The 22,804-nt window shown below is 41.7% G+C and overlaps 1 protein-coding gene across 1 annotated transcript; it reads left to right on the top strand.

Annotated features, from left to right (window-relative positions):
- The first annotated feature begins 6,688 nt into the window (after positions 1–6,688).
- Positions 6,689–20,514, top strand: pde9al (phosphodiesterase 9A like). The gene is made up of 18 exons (XM_038962048.1): positions 6,689–6,757; positions 13,182–13,252; positions 13,590–13,667; positions 13,856–13,899; positions 14,121–14,175; positions 14,298–14,368; positions 14,514–14,601; positions 14,773–14,857; positions 14,975–15,049; positions 15,326–15,412; positions 15,555–15,659; positions 15,832–15,914; positions 16,262–16,418; positions 16,658–16,771; positions 17,399–17,503; positions 17,756–17,884; positions 18,310–18,405; positions 19,593–20,514. Exons 1-18 carry the CDS (start codon positions 6,689–6,691, stop codon positions 19,659–19,661), a joined length of 1,581 nt encoding a protein of 526 aa, XP_038817976.1. The 3' UTR covers positions 19,662–20,514.
- Positions 20,515–22,804: the final 2,290 nt, after the last annotated feature.

Here is a 22,804-nt window from a genome sequence, read left to right as displayed (position 1 = left end):
TAAAAACATGAAACATCATCCATACTGCACAACACTGCTTTGAGCTTGGTTCAGGTGTGAATCAACTTGGACCAATGGCCGTTCATGTAGCCTGTATCTCGATCACTTTGCGCTTTAGCCAACTCCTCTCTGCTGTGGTGACAATGATAGTCAGAGGAGTGAGCTACAACACATACAGATCTGGGACCAGGATAACCCCCATGGCTATTCTGGTGAACTCATGTAACAAACAGTATCCACCAATCATTTTTGGGGGCAGTCAATGTATGGGAGTTGCCACATGGTAAGGGGCAAGGGGGATGTAAGTAGCCACAGTCAATTTACACTGGGATCTGGGATGTTGTTACTTGAAAATTAGGGTAATGATAATGTGTCCATCTTGTTTGATTTGCTACTTCCAGTAGAGGTAATGAGGAAGGGGGTTTCACAGAAACTGCCATCCTAAGCCTTGGACTCGTTATGTACATATGTCAATAGTGTATGTGGTGTTCTTAGAATTGTTTTTAGGACCTTTTGCCTCCAAATACATTTTTTCAAATAACATTTCATCCTAAAACCGTGTTTCTATTCCATGTGTCAAAATGAAGTATGACATTTTATAGCCTAAAAAAATGTAACAATAAATGCAATGTTGGAAAATCCCTCTACCGTAAAATAGTTTTACTTTAACCTGTATACCAGCATAAAAACAGTTATTTCTATTCAATACTGTGGGGCGTGTAATATGTTAGACTTTTACTTTGACATGCATTGATACCGATATTCTATTTGGCTATTCCCCTATCCCCTTTTTATTTCTTTATTTCACCTGATAAGTTATGCACTAAGAGTCCCATCATGAAGTTTGCAGTCAAATGCAAAGACGATTGAACATTGTGTCAGCTTCTCCAACCGCAAGACCTACAACCCCACAGATTTACAGTGGCATACAGTGGGGCCATGAGCTGCATGCCAGACTGCAAGTCCCTATTGTGTCCAGTAGGTGATGCCCAAGCAAAAGCTGAAGGTTTGATGGATTTTATTTTATTAGGATCTCTTTCAGCTCTCAAAGGGCTAGTGTTCCAATAGTCATTAAGAAATGTAGAAAAATATATGCAGAAAATGTGAAAAACAACACAACCTAAGTAAAAAACACAATACACACAAACACAGATACAAATCCCTAATACCTCTCTAATCATAGCCTAGCTCTCTCGAATGTTATGGGGTGGATACTTCTAATCAAACTGATGAGACCCCTGGGACAACTACTGTGTTTTAAATGGAGACCTGCACTCTAACACTAAGGGCCACAGCATGCTAACTGGTAGATTGAGCTTGCGTAGTGGTCGAATGAAGGTTGAGACCCCAGCCGAGAAGACCTACAGGCGGAGGACACTAACCTCAGTGCCGGCTTCTAGGCATAAGCGACGTAAGCTATTCTTTTAGGGACTCAGTCTGAGTCTCAACTTATCGCTGAGGGTTAGAATAGTAGAATACACCAGTTGTAAGTTCGAAATTTGTGGATCAGCAGTTTTTCTCTTATTTTGTCAGTCACTCAACTAGCCATGTCAGCTAACACATTTTAGATTGGTAAATTAGTCTAGACAGTTATCTAAACTTGTAGTAATAATGGCCAAATACTGACTGGGTGCACAGGGCAAGTGCCCAGTGTCCCTGACCTCCAGGGGCCCCCATTGATTTTGTTATTCACTCTCACTCAGATACTGTATCATTAACATGGCATAATGGCAAAATGCGTAGATTTGCAGGAAATTAGCTTTAAAACTGTAAAAAATATCTGCCACATGGCAAAATTAGTAGAATTGTATGAAATTTCTCATAAAACTGCAAAATACCCTCTTCCCCATGGCAAAATGTGTAGAACTGCTGAAAACCTGCTTTAAACTGCAAAGTAAAAAACATCTTCCCAATGGCAAAATGAGTAGAATTGCATGAAATGTGTTATAAAATTGGTAAATGTTCTCTCTGCCCCATGGCAAAATGTGTAGAACTGCAGATAACTTGCTTTAAAACAACAAAAAATGTATCCCTGCCCCATGGCAAAATAAGTTAAATTCTATGAAATGTTTTATAAAATTGAAAAATGTTCTCTAAACCTCATGGTAAATGTGTTGGATTGCAAGAAATTAGCTTTAAAACTGCAAAAATGTCTCTCTGCCACATTGAAAAATTTGAAGAATTGCTTGAAATTTGTTATAAAATTAGTAAATGTTCTTTGTTCCCCATGGAAAAATGTGTAGAACTGCAGAAAATTTGAATTAAAATGGGAAAGATGTCTCTCTGCCCCATGGCAAAATAAGTAGATTTATATGAAAGATATAACATTGCAACATTTTCTCTCCACCTCATGGCAAAATGTGTAGAACTGCAGAAAACATGCTTTAAAACTGCCCCATGGCAAAATAAGTAGAATTGCATGAACTGTATTATAAAATAACATATTTTCTCTAAACCTCATGGCAAATGTGTTGGATTGCAGGAAATTTGCTCTAAAAAAACAAAAATGCCTCTCTGCCACATGGAACATTTTAAAGAATTGCATAAAATTTGCTATAAAATTGGTAAATGTCAATTTTCCCCCATGGCAAAATGTGTAGAACTACAGAAAACGTGATTTAAAACAACAAGGATGTCTCTCTGCCCCATAGCAAAATATGTAAAATTGCACAAAATGTAGTATGTATTATAACATTGCAACATTTTCTCTAAACCTCATGGCAAAATGTGTTGAATCGCAGAATATTAGCTTTAAAACTGCAAAAATGTTGTTCTGCCCCATGGAAAAATAAAAAGAATGGCATGAAATGTATTTTAAAATAGTAACATTCTCTCTAAATGTCAATGCAAAATGTGTTGGATTGCATGAAATTTGTTATAAAATGGGTAAATGTTCTTTATGTGTAAAACTACAGAAAACTTGATTTAAAAGCGACAGAGATGTCTCTCTGCCCCATAGAAAAATAAGTAGAATTGCATGAAAGGTATTATAACATTTTCTCTTCACCTCATGGCAAAATGTGTAGAACTGCAGAAAACTTGCTTTAAAAATGCAAAAATGTCTCTCTGCCCCGTGGCAAAATACAGGACAGTATCTGTGCTTGATGTATCCGATAGCTACAGGGGAGGACAAACAGGAAGAATAGGTAAATAAGGGTCTTTCACCCTCCAGACACAAAACATAAAGGATTTCGAGAAAGGATAGAGAAAGGGGATAAAAGGAGCTTCTGAGCAGTCTTCAACAGTTCTGAGCTGTGTTGGGGTCTGAGGGAGCAGGGGAGAGTGTAAGGGCACAAGGCGAGACCCGAATGCAGACACAGGAGGCAGATGGTAGAGGTACGATATTTATTGTAACAAAGGGAGTAGGCAAAGGCAGGTCGGGGACAGGCGAGAGTTCATAAACCAGGTCAGAGTCCAAACAGTACCAGACAATAGGCAGTCTCGAGGTCAGGCCAGGCAGGGATACGGAGTCAGGACAGGCAAGGGTCGAAACCAGGAGTACTAGAAAAAAACAGAAACTGGGAAAAATAGGAGCAAGGAAAACCACTGGTTGACTTGGCAAACAAGACCAACTGGCACAGAGAGACAGGAAACACAGGGATATATACACCGGGATAATAAGCGACACCTGGAGGGGGTGGAGACAATCACAAGGACAGGTAAACAAGATCAGGGTGTGACAGACAGAGAGAGAGAGAGTGGGGGTAGAGAGAGAGAAGGATTGGGGAAGGAGATAGAGGGAGAGAGGGGAAGCAATAGAGAGAGAGAGCAAGAGAGAACTAGAGAGAGAGAGATAGGTGTGAGTTTGAGAGTAGGAGAGAGATTGAGAGAGAGAGCGAGAGAAAGAGAGAGCTAGAGAGAAAGCGAGAGAGAGAGAGAGAGAGAGAGAGAGAGAGAGAGATAGGTGTGAGTTTGAGAGTAGGAGAGAGATTGAGAGAGAGCGAGAGAAAGAGAGAGAGAGAGAGCTAGAGAGAAAGAGAGAGAGAGAGAGAGAGAGATAGGTGTGAGTTAGAGAGTAGGAGAGAGATTGAGAGAGAGAGTGAGAGAGAGAGCTAGAGAGAAAGAGAGAGAGAGATTGGTCGTACGTCACTTATCATGAAAATCGGACCGCACATTTCACATTGTTGCCTTTGTCCTGTTGATTCTGCCTCCCCGATTACTCAAAAAGGTGTGACGCTCCTTTCTCTCAATTTACATAAGCATTGAAAATATATCTGGTTTTGTTCTCAGCCCCACTGTTCCTATTTCATTTATAAAGATCATTTAAACACAACACTTCCTGAGGCGGCTGAGCTGGGCTGGCACAATATAATATTGTAAACAAATACAGAAGAGTAGATCTGTTTGACTGAGTTTAATGTTTGGGGAAATGATCTTTGCTCTACGGAGCCATCTCTCATCTCTCGTATTAGTCCGAGCTCTCAATGTGCTTTTTCTGCCTCTCTGTCTCTCCCACTAAGGTAATGTGTTCTCAAGGCCTGTACTTGTACCTTAGGGATAGGTTGGCCGCACCAGCTATGTTCGTGTGGCTCTATCTGGCTTGTGTTGTGTTGAGGAGTCAGTCGGTCAGTGGCATATCCGTCCCTGAGAATCAAGGTAGAGGAAGCTGTGATTCCTCCCCCAGTGCAATTAACTATAGCAGACCTGTATGGTTGGAATAGGCATAGTCTTGCCTAGTGTGAGCGTGCCACACACACACATGGGAATTCAAGCATGCACACACACGCACGTACACACACACGCACATTCGCACACACTCTCCTCTCAAACGGCGGGATAGATCGTGAGAGAGGGAGGAATGACAGTGACAGCATGAGCATTGCCAAATGGTAGCCCACATTGTTTTATGAAAGACATCTTTGTGAGTTTGCGTTATGGATCGTTGGTTCTAATGCTAGCCTTAACCTTGATTGAACTCAGTTGGCTCTGTTGAATTTTGAAGGTTGTTGATACCGAATGAGAATAGAGGGCTTGAGCGCAAAGTGTATTTGATTTTGATATGGTAGAATAGCCCATTGGTTTAGACATAAATGTGCTTCTTAATCCAGAGTGAATAGTGATTGACTTTTATCACAATGTCTACTTACTGTAGGCCTACATAGATTCACAGCAGTCGATATGATGTTGAAAAGAGGAGTTAAAGGGATATGGGAAGACTGGTAGATCTCTTGTGATCTCTAGATCTCAAGTTGTCTGCTGCTGAACTTGTCTGACTAAACCATCTGCTTGTCTGATTTTCAATGAGGGGTTGAGGAGAGAGAGAGGTGTGGGTGTTTGCGCACGTGTGTGTGTGTGTGTGTGTGTGTGTGTGTGTGTGTGTGTGTGTGTGTGTGTGTGTGTGTGTGTGTGTGTGTGTGTGTGTGTGTGTGTGTGTGTGTGTGTGTGTGTGTGAATGAAGAGCTGTTGGATGACCCCACAGGTGGACGATAAGGTCCCACTTGACCTCAAAACCACCTTTTAGTTCTAAAATCCATCGACGTGAAGTGGATGCTGCCTGCAAATGAAATAAAGACAACTTTATTTGTGAATGTGGATTGTGTTGCTACAACACAGCAGAGCTATCCAAATAGCTTGAACGTATTTCTACGTGTTCTTCCGAAGGGTTAAATGCCGTATCTTCTGCTCCCTCGATATTGAGAGAAAGCAGCAGTTTCACTTGATCCATGTTCTGACAAGTATTAATTGCCTAACTAACGTCCACCGAGCCACTAATCCACTAATCCTACATACCCCCTTCTATTGTATTTTGACCTCCAGTCAATTAACTTACTGACAAAGCACACAAGTAATAAGGTATGAAGTAATAAAGACACTTGAATCGTCCCGTGCATACATGCATATACCTCATTGATAAGACGTATGGAAATGAGTGTGTAGTAGTGACCAGCAGCTTTCACAGCTTCTATACTAAAGACATTATGGAGATAGGAGGGCAGCCTCTTTTTTTATCACCGTAGTAACAGTCCCCTGGCAACGGACCAGAGTGCCAATTTTCGAAAAAATACCCCCAGGTTCTCCCATCTCACTCTGTGTATTAGTAGCATCAGCAGCGCCGGGAAAGTTCCGAAGCTTCTCTCGCGTCAAGGGAAAACGCCATCGCTGACACAGTAAGTCATTGTGATGTGTTTAATTAGTATTTTACCATGACGGATTAGATTCCAAGATAGAGCTTCAGAATACATTTGTGATTTAATTGTATTTATGTGTATTGTCCTTACAATGCTGTTTTTCATATTTGTTTTATCATAGTCAGAAGAGTGATAATAATTTCATATGTGTTGATGGAGGTAGATGGAAATTATGAGATGAAAGCAATTGATTGGTCATATTTGATCCGTGATTTTACTGTGCAGTTGAAAATTATAATGCAAAACTGCTTTATAAGTGAAAAAATGGTGATGGTGCTTCAATTGTTTTCTGGATTACAGATGAATTGAGATCGTAAAATCAGCATATGTAATGATTCATCATTTTCAAGTCTCAGTTCCAATGAAGTTGTTTATTGCAGTATTTCAATAGTGGCTCCTGTGTTGCAGTCATAGCATCTCTCTGTGTTTCCCAGGGCTCTGACCCTGGCCATATAGGCTCCTCTGCAGGAGGACGGGGGCTCCAAACCTTCCTCCTGCTGGATTAGTGAGAGCGAGAGAGAGAGAGAACGAGAACGAGAGAGAAGCATAGAGGAATCAGCATGGGTTCCAGCTCCTCTTCCTATGCCCCAAAAACCATCTATCTGGACGTAGATGGTAAGGTTCAGAAGGTGGGTCCTACTCTAGGAGATTTATATTGTCTCTCTTTTCCCCATTCCTTTTTTGATCGTTGTCCCTGGATAAGGTGGGTCCACCTCTTTATGAGGTTTATATTTTCTCCCCAATTATTATATATTTTTTAATTATCGAATTCTATCTGATATTATCCGGATCAGCTGAGTTAACAGATTGCGCCATCAGCTATTTTCTCTACCGTAGCTAGTCAGCATACTTAAAATGAAATAGTGAACACCAAGAATTCATCTCTTATTACCTATCCATGAGTTCCATCCATTTTCATTAGCAAATATCCTAGTTGACCAAAATGAGATCCACAGACAGAGTAATCATGCTCTTCTCTTCTGTGTAAGAGGAGATGTCCTCTGAGCTAGTCAGTGGGAGAGCTGGGGTCACTCTGTGGGGACTCTCACTCACAGCATCCAAATGATCTTGTTTGATTACATCCCTTCAATCATTGAGGTCCCTGGCTGCAATGAGGGAGTCAACCAATAGACAGACAGATGCTGAAATGATGTCATTTTCCTGGTAATGGTAGGCTACAGGTAGGCTGCAGTATGATTTGACTACTGTATGAATCAGGTGACCAAACCAAAAGCTCGCCAAAGTCATATAATCTCTACAGGTGGCCAATGAGATTGACAGAATGTGGGTTCCTTATGGCTCCACGGTTTTTGTCGGTTACCCCACACCTACTCTCGTGCACCAGTCATTCTGTGCCCCTTGTTGCTTATATTCTCTATTTTATTTCTACATTCGGGGTGAATACGTTGTAAATACTCCTCAAAACATGAGTCATGTGAGAGGCCTCTGAAGTAGCTGTGTTTTCAAGTTGTGCTAAAAATAGACCAAGAGGTGGTGTGACGGTGTGGTTCACAGGTGTTCGTGGCGGACTTTGAAACGAACACAGACAGTGCCACCTGTTGCAAGTATGTTCCATGCCTCAATTGTTTTCTACTCCCCCCTGAGTCTGAGGAGATGGCCCTGTGTGGCTCAGTTAGTGAAAGCACGTTGCTTCCAACGTTGTAGTTTAAATTCCCGCAAGGATCACATGCAGAAAACGTATGCATTCACTGTACTGTAAGGAAAACCACTGTGTGGTGGACTGATTCATTATCAAAGGGGGAAGAAACAGAACGTGATATTTGTGCGGGTAGAAACATCACTAGCCTACCCAGTATGTTCTTGTTATCGCAGCTCCCGGGCCATTGCACTGTAAGCATGTAATGCAGATAGGCAACAATATAGGCTACTGTGTCTCATATTTGCTCTCATCATATAACATTGTGGTGTGAGGGTCGACCACCGACTCAGAAGTTTGAGCGATCTCGCTCTCTGAGGTCGTTGTGAGCAAAGTTTAATCAGGTCAACACCCGCAAGGCCGTGGGGCCCGATGGTATTCCAGGGCACGTTGTCAGAGCATGCGCATAACAGCTGGCAGGCTTATTCACTGTCATTTTCAACCTCTCCTTGTCCCAGTCTGTAATCCCCACATGTTTTAAGATGACCACCATCATTACTGTTCCCAAGAACTCTAAGGCTTCCTGCCACAATGACTACCGCCCTGTAAGCATTCACATCTGTAATCATGAAATGCTTTTAGAGGCTGGATATGGCACACATCAACACTAGACCGACTCCAATTTGCATAACGCCCCAACAGAACCATAGACGACACAATCTCAATTGCACTCCACACTGCCCTCATCCACCTAGATGCGTAAGAGGAATACCAGTGTGAGAGTGCTGTTCATTGACTACAGCTCAGAATTCAACACCATTGTCCCCTCCAAGCTCGTCACCAAGCTTAGGACCCTGGGAGTGCACACCTCCCTCTGCAACTGAATCCTGGACTTCCTGACGGGCCGTCCCCAGGTGGTGAGGGTAGGCAACATCACCTACATCACGCTGACCCTCAACACGAGGGCCCCACAGGGGTGTGTGCTTAGTCCCCTCCTGTACTCCCTGTTCAACCACAACTGCATTGCCACACACAACTCCAACACCATCATCAAGTTTGCTGACGATGCGACGGTGGTAGGCCTGATCACCGACGATGATGAGACAGCCTACAGAAAGAAGGAGGGCTGTGACCTGGCAGTGTGGGGCCGGAACAACAACCACTCCCTCCACGTCAGTAAGGCCAAGGAGCTGATAGTGGACTACAGGATACGGGGGGACTGGGGGATGGGGGGGTACCACCCACATCGATGAGGCTGCAGTGGAGCGGGTCGAGAGTTCCTCTCTGTGCAAATCACTAAGAATCTAAAATGGTATGGGCCCTCAAATCCTCAAAAAGTCCTACAGCTGTAGCATTGGGAGCATCTTGACTAGTTGCATCACTGCTTGGTATGGCAAATGTACTGTCCTCGATCGCATGGCTCTACAGAGGGTGATGCGGACAGCCCAGTACATCATTGGGAGCGAGCTCCCTGCCATCCAGGACCTGGAGTGAAAGGAAGGCCCGGAAAATGGTTAAAGACTCCAACCACATTTTTTTAAACAACTAATTGACCGATGTCGGTTAACCTCTCCGGTATCATTGGGACGCTAGCGTCCCACCTCGACAACAGCCAGTGAAATTGCAGGGCACCAAATTCAAACAACAAAAATCCCATAATACACCATTTTAAAGATAAACTTCTTGTTAATCCAACCACAGTGTCCGATTTCAAAAAGGCTTTACGGCGAAAGCACACCATGCGATTATGTTAGGACAGCGCCTAGCCACAAGAAACCATACAGACATTTCACAGCCAAGGAGAGGACTCACAAAAGTCAGAAATAGCGATTAAATGAATCACTAACCTTTGATGATCTTCATCTGGTGGCACTCCCAGGACTCCATGTTACACAATAAATGTTCATTTTGTTCGATAATGTCCCTCTTTATGTCCAAAAACCTCAGTTTAAATTGGCGCGTTATGTTCAGTAATGCATTGTCTCAAATAACATCCGGTGAAATTGCAGAGAGCAAAATCAAATTACAGAAATACTCATCATAAACATTGATGAAATATACAAGTGTTATACATAGGATTAAATATACACTTCTTGTTAATCCAACCGCTGTATCAGATTTCAAAAAGGCATTACGGCGAAAGCACACCATGTGATTATGTTAGGACAGCGCCTAGCCACAAAACACCATACAGACATTTTCCAGCCAAGGAGAGGAATCACAAAGTCAGAAATAGCGATTAAATTAATCACTTACCTTTGATGATCTTCATCTGGTGGCACTCCCAGGACTCCATGTTACACAATAAATGTTTGTTTTGTTCGATAATGTCCCTCTTTATGTCAAAAAACTTCAGTTTTGTTGGTGCGTTTAGTTCAGTAATCCAAAGGCACAAAGCGCGCTCTCAACAAAAAGTCAAAAAAGTACAATAAAAGTTAGTAGAAACATGTCAAACGATGTTTAAAATCAATCCTCAGGTTGTTTTTGTCATAAATAATCAATAATATTTCAACCAGACAAAAGCTTCGTCAATAGAAAAGGAGAAACAAGAAAGGTGCGCTCCCAATCACGTGCTGGCTTCATGTCTGGACATTTCCACTGTCCACTCATTGAAAGTGCTGTATCTCCCTCATTTTTCAGAGTAAAAGCCTGAAACAATGCCTAAAGACTGGCCACATGTAGAAGAGGCCATAGAGATCGTGAACTGGGTCCTAGGTCTTTGTATGGTGGATAGGCTTTCAATGGAAAAACAGCCTTTCAAAATAATAGTACTTCCTGGATAGATTTTCCTCAGGTTTTCGCCTCCCATATCAGTTCTGTTATACTCACAGACATTATTTTAACAGTTTTGGAAACTTTAGAGTGTTTTCTATCCAAATCTACCAATTATATGCATATCCTAGCTTCTGGGCCTGAGTAGCAGGCAGTTTACTTTGGGCACGCTTTTCATCGAAAATTCCAAATGCTGCCCCCTACCCTAGTGAAGTTAAATTATTTGAATTCCATTTCATTCAAAAAAAAATTGGTGAGCTCGATGCTCACATTGCACATTGCGCTGAAGTTTCTCTGCAGATACAGTACCAGTCAAAAGTTTGGACACACCTTCTCATTTCAGGGTTTTTCTTTATTTGTACTATTTTCTACATTGTTAAATAATAGTGTAGACATCAAAACTATGAAATAACACATATGGAATCATGTAGTAATCAAAAGAGAGTTAAACAAATCAAAATATATTCAAAGAAGCCACACTTTGCCTTGATGACAGCAATTCTGTGTCCTTGTTGGCTGCTTTTCCTTCACTCTACGGTCCAACTCATCCCAAACCATCTCAATTGGGTTGAGGTCGGGTGATTGTGGAAGCCAGGTCATCTGATGCAGCACTCCATCACTCTCCTTCTTGGTCAAGATAGCCCTTACGCAGCCTGGAGGTGTGTTGGGTCATTGTCCTGTTGAAAAACAATTGTTAGTCCCACTAAACACAAACCAGATGGGATGGCTTACCGCTGCAGAATGCTGTGGTGGCCATGCTGGTTAAGTGTGCCTTGAATTCTAAATAAATCACAGACAGTGTCACCAGCAAAGCACCCCCTCAGCATCACACCTCCTCCTCCATGCTTCACTTTGGGAACCACACATGCAGAGATAATCTGTTCACCTATTCTGAGTCTCACAAAGACACGGCGGTTGGAACCAAACATCTCCAATTTGGACTCATTAGACCAAAGGACAGATTGCCACCGGTCTAAGGTCCATTGCTCGTGTTTCTTGGCCCAAGCAAGTCTCTTCTTATAGGTGTCCTTATTGGTTTCTTTGCAGCATTTCAACCATGAAGGCCTGATTCACGCAGTCAACTCTGAACAGTTGATATTGAGATGTGTTACCTGAATTCTGTGAAACATTTATTTGGGCTGCAATTTCTGAGGCTGTAAAGTCTAATGAACTTATCCTTTGCAGCAGAGGTAACTCTGGGTCTTCGTTTCCTGTGGCGGTCCTCATGAGAGCCAGTTTCATCATAGCACTTCATGGTTTTTGCGAGTGCACTTGAAGAAACTTTCAAAGTTTACCAAATAGGTCTATCTTCTGTACACCACCCTACCTTGTCACAACACAACTGATTGGCTCAAACGCATTAAGGAAAGAAATTCCACAAATTAACTTTTTTAACAAGGCACACTTGTTAATTGAAATGCATTCCATGAAGCTGGTTGAGAGAATTCCAAGAGTGTGCAAAGCTGTCATCTAGGCAAAGGGTGGCTACTTTGAAGAATCTCAAATATAAAATATATTTGGATTTGTTTAACACTTTTTTATTTACTACATGATTCCATATGTGTTATTTCATAGTTTTGATGTCTTCACTTTTCTTCTACAATGTAGAAAATAGTAAAAGTAAAGAAAACCCCTTGAATGAGTAGGTGTGTCCAAACTTCAGATCTAATGACCAAACAGTGCTATCGCAATGTTGCATTTGGCAGCATTTCAAAAAGCAACTGCTTCTCCAATGGATATGTCCTCCAATTTCTTTGGCCCATTAAACCTAGAATGCATTCAGGGATAAAAATTGTCAATGCCCTCTTCATATTTTATCCACTTAGCACAAGTGACTCAACCAGATTTTGTTACCTTTGAACACTGACTTGCCTATTTCTTTAAGTCTGCTTGGATTTTGGATACATAGAGCTAGGCATTTAGTAAACCCAGTATATTTGGGATTACACAAACATCTGTTGTTATGGCGGCATAGAGTTTTTCAAGTAGAGACCTGAAAGTGACACATGTCCATTCAAGGCCTCGAGAGTTTGAGGGATTGTCTACTACATCTGCTTGTGCAAAAGGTCTTCAGGTTGTTGGAGGCTAGCCAACATCGCAAGCTTAGATGCACTTTATTTGACAATTCATTTCAGACAGACACACTATGAAACGAACATGTGTGCCGTCAGTATACCACTACATAACTGACATTGTTTATGAAATGTATAATCCGTTTTGGCATTTCTGTTTCTATTGCCGTGATTTACAGAGAACGATACAAACTCTCTCGCTGGGTTGATGACGCAAGGATTTGTTGCTAGTATGCTGTTAGAGTCGTCGTATTATCCACGAGATTGGGTTGGTCCCTGACAAGGGTAGGCTACACAGTGTTTAGTTCTCACACGTCTTCAACTGCATGCCTTTGTGATTTAGTCCTCGGCATCTTAACTCTCAACATACAGGGTTCACGTGAAAGAGAGATGTGCATCTTAATGTAACTTCCCTGTTTAAATAAAGGATAAATAAAAACATTTAAAAAAAAATACAATTGTTTTCTTCCCCCACTCTTTCCACTTTAGACACTGCAGATTTTCTTTTTAACATAACAGACTTAGTTCTCGCAGAGAGCGGACTGTTTTAGGTGGCTTGAGATGCGTAGAGCGACACGAACGACTCTCACCACGCGTCTGCCTTTTTTCCAGGTGGTTTTCAGTCGTCACTGCAGCCCATGTGACATCAAGGAGCTTCTTTGTTCCTCGTCCAACATCCCCAGGTCAGTGACATTTCTCCTTCTCGTCTCTCCCACCACTCCCCCGCAGTCACACATCCGTCTAAAGTATGCATTACACACAAAACCTGTGTTTCAAGTTCACTACAAATGTATCGACTCACTATCCTGACAGAGCTGTATGAATGATAAGTCAACTACAAGTAAACACCGAACGACAAGCTTATTAGCGTGTGTTTTAGAGAATGCTAACAAGAAATGTAGGTTGGAACCCGGTATAGTGCACTACTTTTGTGCCCTGATCAAAAGTAGTGCCGTTTGGGAATAGGGTGCTATTTGGAACACACCCTTATTATTTATTCTTGTTGCTCCCCGTCCATAGGAATACTGCGATCATGATGGTAGATCCTGAAGGGGCCCTGGTGTCCATAGACCCTACTATGCCTACCAACTCTCCCAAGTAACACGTCACCTTTACCACTAATCACCAAATCTCAATGATACAGTATATTTATTGATCTCGGTCATAGAAAATAATTCCTGACCGTTGCTAATCCAAAGAATGCCTAGCATTTGTACGATGTGTAAAAATGATTTTCAAATGTGATGTAGACAATGATGTTGGAATCTCACTGACATGTTTTACAGCTCCTTGTACAAAGTCATTTCTTTATCCACCGGTCAGCTAGGAGGTGAAGTACCAACATGATATTTCAAATTCAGAAACACTTTTTAGACTTTTACCTTTTAGTCCTTAATTCAATTTTACTCACATAGCTCACATAAAGCGATCACAGCAAAACGTTAAAACAATGTAAAAACAACAGATCTGGCTACTAAACATTTCTTCATGTTCACAGGTAGCATTGTGATCACTAAAGGTGATTTATTTCTTGTTTGTTTGCGCCCACAGATAAAGAGGACATGTTTCAGAACGTGTTATCTCAGGTGGCAGAGCAGTTCAGCAGGTAATTGGTGCGTTTATGTTCCGCTGCAGACAGAAGCGCTACGCTTGAGTCTTTTTCCGAAGACACACTTCCATGACACCAGAGGCTTTTCAAACAAACCCCTTTCACATATTTTTTTGCAGGGCTTTCCGAATCAACGAGCTGAAAACTGAGGTGACCAACAGACTGGCAATGTTGGAGAAAAGAGTGGAGTGTACGTGCAAGGTTTTTTTTAACTGAACTTTCGATGTGTGTTTCTCTCTTCGTGTGTGTGTGTGTGTTTCTGTGTTTCTGTGTGTGTTGCTTCACTGTTACTGGATTCCCCGTTTTATGTACTAACAGTCGTGCTGTCGTTACAGTGGAGGGACTGAAGGTGGTGGAGATTGAGAAGTGCAAAAATGACCTAAAGAAACTACGAGATGAGATGACATCCAGAGGAGGAGGGAGGTACGGTGACCTTTGACATAAATGACACTCATCAAGCCATGCTCCAGATTTCTTACGATATTCTATAGTAAGACTTTTATGATGGTTTTAAAATGTTGTTGTGATTTAGAGAAATCATACAGCTAGTAGATCGATGATACAAATATGATGTATTTGCTCGCATCTCTTCAGAGTTGGGAACTGTCCCTGCAAGTACAACTTCTCAGACGACGGGAAAAAGCTTAATCCCCGACGTGACGTCCCAAGTTATCCAAAGGTACAGAATTAGGGGATTCTAGTAATATACAGTAGGCTACACATATCTAAAGATATTCATGACTTTGACATCATTAATCCTAGAACTGATGCTGTGATTTCTCGCTCATTTCTACAGTACACCTTATCCCAGGAGACTATTGAAGCACTGAAGAAGCCAACATTCGATGTCTGGCATTGGGAACACAATGAGGTTTGTTCTCTTGATGTTTCAGATCTAATATCTATCATATTTCCAACCAGGCATATATAATCACATTTTTGGTCGTAAAACATTTTGAAGTGTTTTCTCAAACTGTGAACTTAAAGGAATATCTACACTCAAAAACTATATTTTGGTATTTTGTTAATTAGTCCAATCCCAAAATGTTTTGCATGTCAGCAATCAAGTTAAAGATAGAGCACTTGCTGTGCCTTATGATGATGCTCTGTAGTATTCCTTTGACTTTGTCTTCGATCGGTGGTTTAGATGCTGAGCTGCTTGGAGTACATGTACCATGACCTGGGACTGGTGAAGGAATTCAACATGAACCCCATCACTCTCAAACGCTGGCTGGTAAAAGTAGAACTGTATAAAAGCAATTACCTCAACGTGCAAGTGGACATGCAACTGATATGGAACAACAACTTCAAAGAAGAGAACCAAAGAGTATTGATGACTATTTGGCCAGTTTGATTGACAGCTTTCTTTCTCACAGCTGGGCATTCAGGAGAACTATCGCAGCAACCCATTCCACAACTTCCGCCACTGCTTCTGTGTCAGTCAGATGATGTATGGCATGATTAACCTGTGTAACCTACCGGTAAGAAGCGACTGTACTAATATAATATAATACATGCAATTTACCAGACACACATGGTCTATAACTAGGGTCCAGAGTTTTTTCCTGGTCAGGTCAGGATGTCAGGAAAATCTCCTGGCACCTTGTACTAGAGATTTATAGGAGACTAACATGTGCCGTGTGTGTTCCTCAGGAGAAGATGACTCTGACGGACATGGGCATTCTCATGACAGCTGCAGTGTGCCACGACCTGGACCACCCCGGCTACAACAACACGTAAGTGCCCAAAGGTTCCTACTCTGCGCCTCAGTTCCCCCTGCTCTACAGCATTCACTAGGTCTCCGAATAGATGTTGACGATAGACACAATACTGACGTGTTCATTCACAAAGAGATGTTCTGGAACTTCTTCATTGATGTTATTACATTGTGGAAATGGTCCAATCTATACTTCCAGGTTTGATGATGTAAAGTTAGAAGTTCCTTCCTAACCATGTAACATGACCAGGGTAAAACTCTGGGCCCTAGTGATTATAGGCTTCCCTGGTCAGGTCATGTTGTCAAGGAACACTCCTGGTCATAGGCATAAATCAAACTGTCACAGAGGTGTATTTTGCTCGTCAGGTACCAGATCAACGCTCGCACAGAGCTGGCCGTGCGTTACAACGATATATCTCCCCTGGAGAACCATCACTGCGCCGTGGCCTTCCAGATCCTCTCGCTGCCCGAGTGCAACATATTCGCCAACGTCGAATTGGAGGCCTACAAGCAGATCAGACAGGTAGGTGGTGTCCTAGGCTAATGCACAGTGATTCTTCTGCATCCCAATTTGCACTTTATTACCTACATGTGCACCCCTATTGACAGAAGTAGTGCACTATATTGGGAATAGGGTCCCATTTGGGTTGCTGCCTTTGTCTTTTTGCATTTCCGTCTCTCCAACTAACCACGAGATGTTTTGAGTTGGCCTAAGGCAGGAGGGGGTTTCAGAATTTGTGATGATTCCATCTCCCTTTACAGGCCATCATTACCCTGATCTTGGCCACAGACATGGCCCGGCATGGAGAAATATTAGACTCCTTCAAACATAAAGTGGACAGCTTTGACTTCACCAACGAGGAGCATGTCACATGCGTACGTATCGCACATCACACGGCATCAACTGTCTGTGTATACTGTATATCAAGAGGTGCCAAATAGGGAAAACTTTGTTCAGGTATAGCCTCAGCACTTCAGCAAACAACAGAAAGCAGGAGGGGTGCTCAGTAACAAAGACAGGGATGGAAAAATAGGGCATACCCAAGAAAGACTTTGAATAGTGGACTGGTGATATCATGTGATTGTAATGGAGATAAGAATGTACTGGAAGCTCACTCCACAGCTTTCTTGAAATGCCACTGATGGAGCTGTCAAATTAGATCTTTTTTTGATAGCTCCAACGGTTGGTACGTTGTCAAGGCGGTCGTTCACGTGTGTCTGCGAGCGGAGGATCACTGGTTCAAGCCCGATATGGGGACAGCTAAACTGTTTGTGGCACACTGATGTCGGTTTCATGACGTCAGTCCTGTCCATCCTATAGAATAAAGCCAGAGGGTTCTAAGATAAAAGTGCCTGTGTTAATCTTAAGCGCTCCGAAGCCTTTTACCACAAGTAGACCTTTCCTGGAAAGTCAAACTCGCTAGCCAATGATAAAAACTATGGTTGGTGTCGACATAACGCACGGCCAAAAGGTCTCTTTATGCCTTGTCCGTATGTGTGCAGCTGAAGATGGTTCTGATCAAATGCTGTGACATCTCCAACGAGGTCCGGCCTACCGAGGTGGCCGAACCCTGGGTGGACTGTCTGCTGGAGGAGTATTTCATGCAGGTGACCTCGATCGAGTCGAATAATAATAAAGTCTAATAATAATGAGTCTAGTAATGTGTTGATTGGAATTATGGGGTGAAAACAGGCTCAGCTGTCACTCTTGAAGTGGCGCATGCTTTATTTATAAGGGTAAAAATCAATTGTGTTTCGGGTGCCGTCTTGGCCTTCATCAGGATGAGTCTGTTCATTTAGAATGATGTCATTAACGAGTGGAGTGACATGTGCAAACCCTCCTGTCTCGGGAATGGACAGAGTGACAGGGAGAAGACTGAAGGGCTGCCGGTGGCTCCGTTTATGGACAGAGACAAAGTGACCAAGCCCACTGCCCAGATCGGATTCATCAAGTTTGTCCTCATCCCAATGTTTGAGACAGTCATGAAGGTAGGCGTGTGTGTTTGAACTACAAAGCAATGTCACCATATTTAAAATATATATATATATATATATATTTAACTAGGCAAGTCAGTTAAGAACAAATTCTTATTTACAATGACAGCCTAAGAACAGTGTGTTAACTAACTTGTTCAGGAGCAGAACGACAGATTTTTACCTCGTCAGCTTTCGGTTACTGGCCCAACGCTCTAACCACTAGGCTACCTGCCGCCCCAATATTAGATTGACATAGTGTGCAAGTATGCGTGTGTCGGTGTTTGTGCACACAAGCGGGTGTGCCCGCCTGCGAGTGTTTGCGTGTGCTTCCGTTTTGTACACGTCTCTTATATTTCATGACCTCTTGAAAACAATGCCAATGGATAATTCCATACGGTCCTGAATACCTACCCGCCATCCTCCCCTGTGTGTTGCAGCTCTTCCCCCAGATTGAGGAGATCATGGTGCAGCCTCTGAGAGACTCCAGAGACCACTACGAGGAGCTGAAGCAGATCGATGACGCCATGACAGAGGTAGGACATCTGTTCTCACTTAACATTACACTGTCCTTCAGGGTCGGGGTGAATTCCATTTGAAGTCCAGTCAACTCGGAAAGTAAACCAAATTCCAATTCCAATTCCTACTTTTCCTAGTTGAAAAACATTGGAGAGAATTGGAGTTTCTTATTACTCACAATCAACCGGGGTATTTGTATCGGGGGAGGGGTGGGATTTACACGTCTGCGTCCAACCACTTTCTAACATTAAGATGTGTCTTTTGTTCAATGAGGCGCAGAAGAAAAAAACTGAAAATATGTCATTAGGAGGGAAGAAGAAGTAAGCTCTGCTGCGAGCACAGTGGTACTGTGTAAGTAACGGACTCTGATTGGCCTGTAGTGTTAGTCCTGAGTGCCCCCTCTCTCTTCTGCCTCTCTCCAGTCTGCCAACAACAACACTGCTGCAAGCTAGTGAGCTAGCTATAGTAGGAGCACAAGGCTTTTTACTACGACCGCACAATATTTTCATCACTCTGAATTTGCTTTCGAAAAAAGAACTGGATTAACAAAAAAGAAACAGCTCAACTCTACTGCATTACAATTTTTTGTTTTCACAAAAAAAAACAAAAAAAAACTGACTCTGAGTATTTGGAACCACCAGCAAGATGAGGCTCTTCCATTGAAGATGAGGTTAATAGTTGAATTATTCAGTTCAATAGTATTCCCCTCCAATTTGCACCAATCAGTCCTGGCCCTTGGGAGGGGGGGGCACTCACCACAACACCAAAAACGAAGCTGGTCTATTACATAGACCTGCAGCCCAGTGGCAAAAGCAAAGTGGTGAAAACGTTGCGCTGTCTTAACGTCATCAATGTGGGTCGTTGGATTCTTCACAACCTCATTGATAACGTTTTGACGACCGAATAGTGTCTTCCCCGTCTATGATTTTACAGTTTTTCTCTCCCTTTGCTGTGTGTGGTATTGCAAGTTCATAGTGTGCAGGATTTTCCACAGCGAAGAGCATTGTGATGGATATGGATACTGATGGAGCCAAGTCACAATCAAGAATGCTTTGTCCTACTCAAAGCACTGTGTGTGTGTGTGTGTGTGTGCGTGTGTGCGTGAGGGTGTGTGTGTGTGTGTGTGCATGTGTGTGTGCCACTTAATCAGAATCCTCTCTGGAGAATCCCGTCTGATATCCTCAAGTGCTTTTTTTCATTTTAGGGCTCTGGCTCTCGTTTTATGATCCAAAAATTCAAAAAGGTCATGGGTCGTCCTGATCTGCGTCTTTGAAGATGGAGGGTGAAAAGACTTGTCTTCTACACACTGAACCAACCTCAGACTACATGGAACCTCCTGGTTGATCTCCACTGTTTTGTTATGAACATTACAGAAGGACAACCGCTCTGTTTCAATGTCCACACTAGCATACTACATAGGATGAATTCATGTATCAAGCACATTGGAATATAGCTCACCTGAACGCTAGTTGGTCATTGTAGGTATCCACGGCTGTGTATACACAGACAGCCCAATTCTGATCTTTTTGCCCAATTATTGGCAAAAGATCTGATCTGATTGGTCAAAATACCAATAATTGGGCAAAATATCATAATTGGTCTATGTATACACAACCTATACTAATTTCTGAGTGACAATTGGTCAATGTAGGTATATGTTTTGCCATATTTTCTGCTCTCTGTTTTTAGTCACACTTGTTGATGTTGCCTATTACGGTATAATCAATAACAACTAAGATGTTTACTGGAACACTGTCTTCCCCTTGTTCAATTCTCCTATTCAAATGCAAAACTGTTTCTAAAACAGTTTGAATAAATTGACTCTTAATTTAACCATGTCAAGTACACAGCATATTTTAACATAATAATTATTATGAGGTTTAAACATTATTACAACAAATTCAACTAATTATCTCCTAGTGTGTGCACTGAATGAATTTACATAAATTCATATTTTGAGGTTTGTGTAATAGCACATCCATTGTTGTTCAATATATTCCGTCTTTAATTACAATCTAAAATGTTATTCTTGTATTTTATTTATTTTTGCATAGTACATCCTGTGCAAACTACATTACAGTTGTAAAACATGTAACATCCTTTTATACAAAATGTGTCACCTAGTAATAAACTCCACCAGTATTTTGAAAAGTTGCAGGTTATTAAGAAGAGATCAAAATGTTCAGTAGTGTCTGATTTTCATTTCAGAAAGTCATTCTCATCGAAGGTTCATGAGAAATACCATTGACTCTTCTCTGAATGGTGCAGGGGTGAATGAACCAATGGGAGGTCAAGCTCGGGAGTCTTTGAAAGCTTGTGTACTTTACTCGATATCTGTATTCTAATGTGTATGCACAATACGGATGGCCCAGGAAAACCATTTTAAGAGCGTGGTAGTCCCTAGCTTCAGGCTTTGAGGGGGTATGTGTTGAAACAGGACTTCTTTGACAGTTTTGTTGTACAACTCCAAACTACCACTTAACCCACATCTCTCTATAGTATCTCTCCACAAAAATAAGTGGGTGGTATTCAACAGGTACAGTAGATTTACTATTGCCTGTTTTATAACCTTTATTTATTGCAACCTGTTTCACATTTCCAAGAGTGATAATTGTCTATCTGTAAGACGATACTTACATACAGTATGCTTACCCTTTTTATGACCTACATGATTCGGATGACATTTGGATGATAAAGTCTTTGGCTCTGAAGAATCCAAAGAGATAGGATATCAATACTGACTTCAATGTTTTCTGCAGGTCTGCTGCTAGATAAGTGACTTTTGGAAAATTCCAGAGGGACAAACAGAGATGGAAATAACTTTCTTCTGTACGTTTTCTCTGCTAGTTGGCTTCACGTCTAAGTCCTTTTCACCTCTGAATCCGTTTGATGGGGTCTTTGGGCTGAATTTGAGTATTGTCTAGTCATTTTGTTTAGAGGGAACTATCTTTATACTCTATGTTGCATGGATATAAAGGACATCAACCACCTGAGCCACGACCTGTTCACCCCGTTATCATCAAGAAGGCGAGGTCAGTACAGGTGCATCAAAGCTGGGACCGAGAGACTAAACAACAGCTTCTATCTCAAGGCCATCAGACTTTTAAATAGCCATCACTAGCCGGCTACAACCCAGCTACTCAACTCTGCACCTCAGAGGTTACTGCCCAATATGCACACAACCGGTCAAAAGTTTTAGAACACCTACTCATTCAAGGGTTTTTCTTTATTTTTACTATTTTCTACATTGTAGAATAATAGTGAAGACATCAAAACTATGAAATAACACATATGGAATCATGTAGTAACCAAAAAAGTGTTAAACAATATTTGAGATTCTTCAAATAGCCACCCTTTGCCATGATGACAGCTTTGCACACTGAAAAGTTGCAGGTTATTAAGAAGAAGAATAATGAATAAGAAATAAAAGTAATTAAAGTAATTAAAGAGCAGCAGTAAAATAACAATAGCAAGACTATATACAGGGGGGTACGGGTGCAGAGTCAATGTGCGGGGGCACCGGTTAGTTGAGGTAATTGAGGTAATATGTATATGTAGGTAGTAATGGAACACTAGTTACTTTAATAATGTTTACATACTGCTTTACTCATCTCATATGTATCTACTGTAGTCTATTCTACTGTATTTTAGTCAATGCCACTCCGACATTGCTCGTCCTAATATTTATATATTTCTTAATTCCATTATTATACTTTTAGATTTGTGTATTTTTGTGAATTGTTAGATACTACTTCACTGTTGGAGCTAGGAACACAAGCATTTTGCCACACCCGCAATAACATCTGCTAAATATGTGTATGTGACCAATAAAATTGCATTTTGATTTGACAAAAGTAACCACCAGGCCTTGCTATCTCACGCTCCCCCCAACATTGTATCTTTCTGATAAATTATACTTGGCACGTAAACTGGTTGTTTCAGTTCTTTGTTTGATTCTCACTGCAGTATCATTTTGCCCTTTTCTTTCATTTCAATTACTCATAAACACCCCTTAGACATGTCCTACTCTGTTGATGATGAGGCAGCAAGAGATGACTCCCAAGACAATTCTAACCGTTTTCATCACTCGAGTTTGTTCAATGAAAGGACAGCTCTCAGCTGACTGAGAGACACGTCTTAAGTCTTTGAATGAGAGTAATTACCCCCCAGCCCCCCCTCTTTCTCCCTACCTCCCTCCTTTGCTCTACTCACTTGCGTGCGAGACATCAAGACACACCGTTTTTACATTAACCAGAAGGAATGCTTTAATTAGCTGTGACATACTCTTATCACGAAGGTGATGTTGTTGCTTTGCCAAGCAGAGCTAAAGGGACATATTGATTTAGTTTAATATACTGTATGTACCCTTTAAATACCTTTTATCAGATTACCTAATAAATGTCATCAACCAGTGGC

This window comes from Salvelinus namaycush, chromosome 23 (assembly GCF_016432855.1).
Source record: "Salvelinus namaycush isolate Seneca chromosome 23, SaNama_1.0, whole genome shotgun sequence".
Classification (NCBI taxonomy): domain Eukaryota; kingdom Metazoa; phylum Chordata; class Actinopteri; order Salmoniformes; family Salmonidae; genus Salvelinus; species Salvelinus namaycush.
Note: the sequence above shows the minus strand (reverse complement) of the source record. Positions and strands in the feature narration are given on the sequence as shown.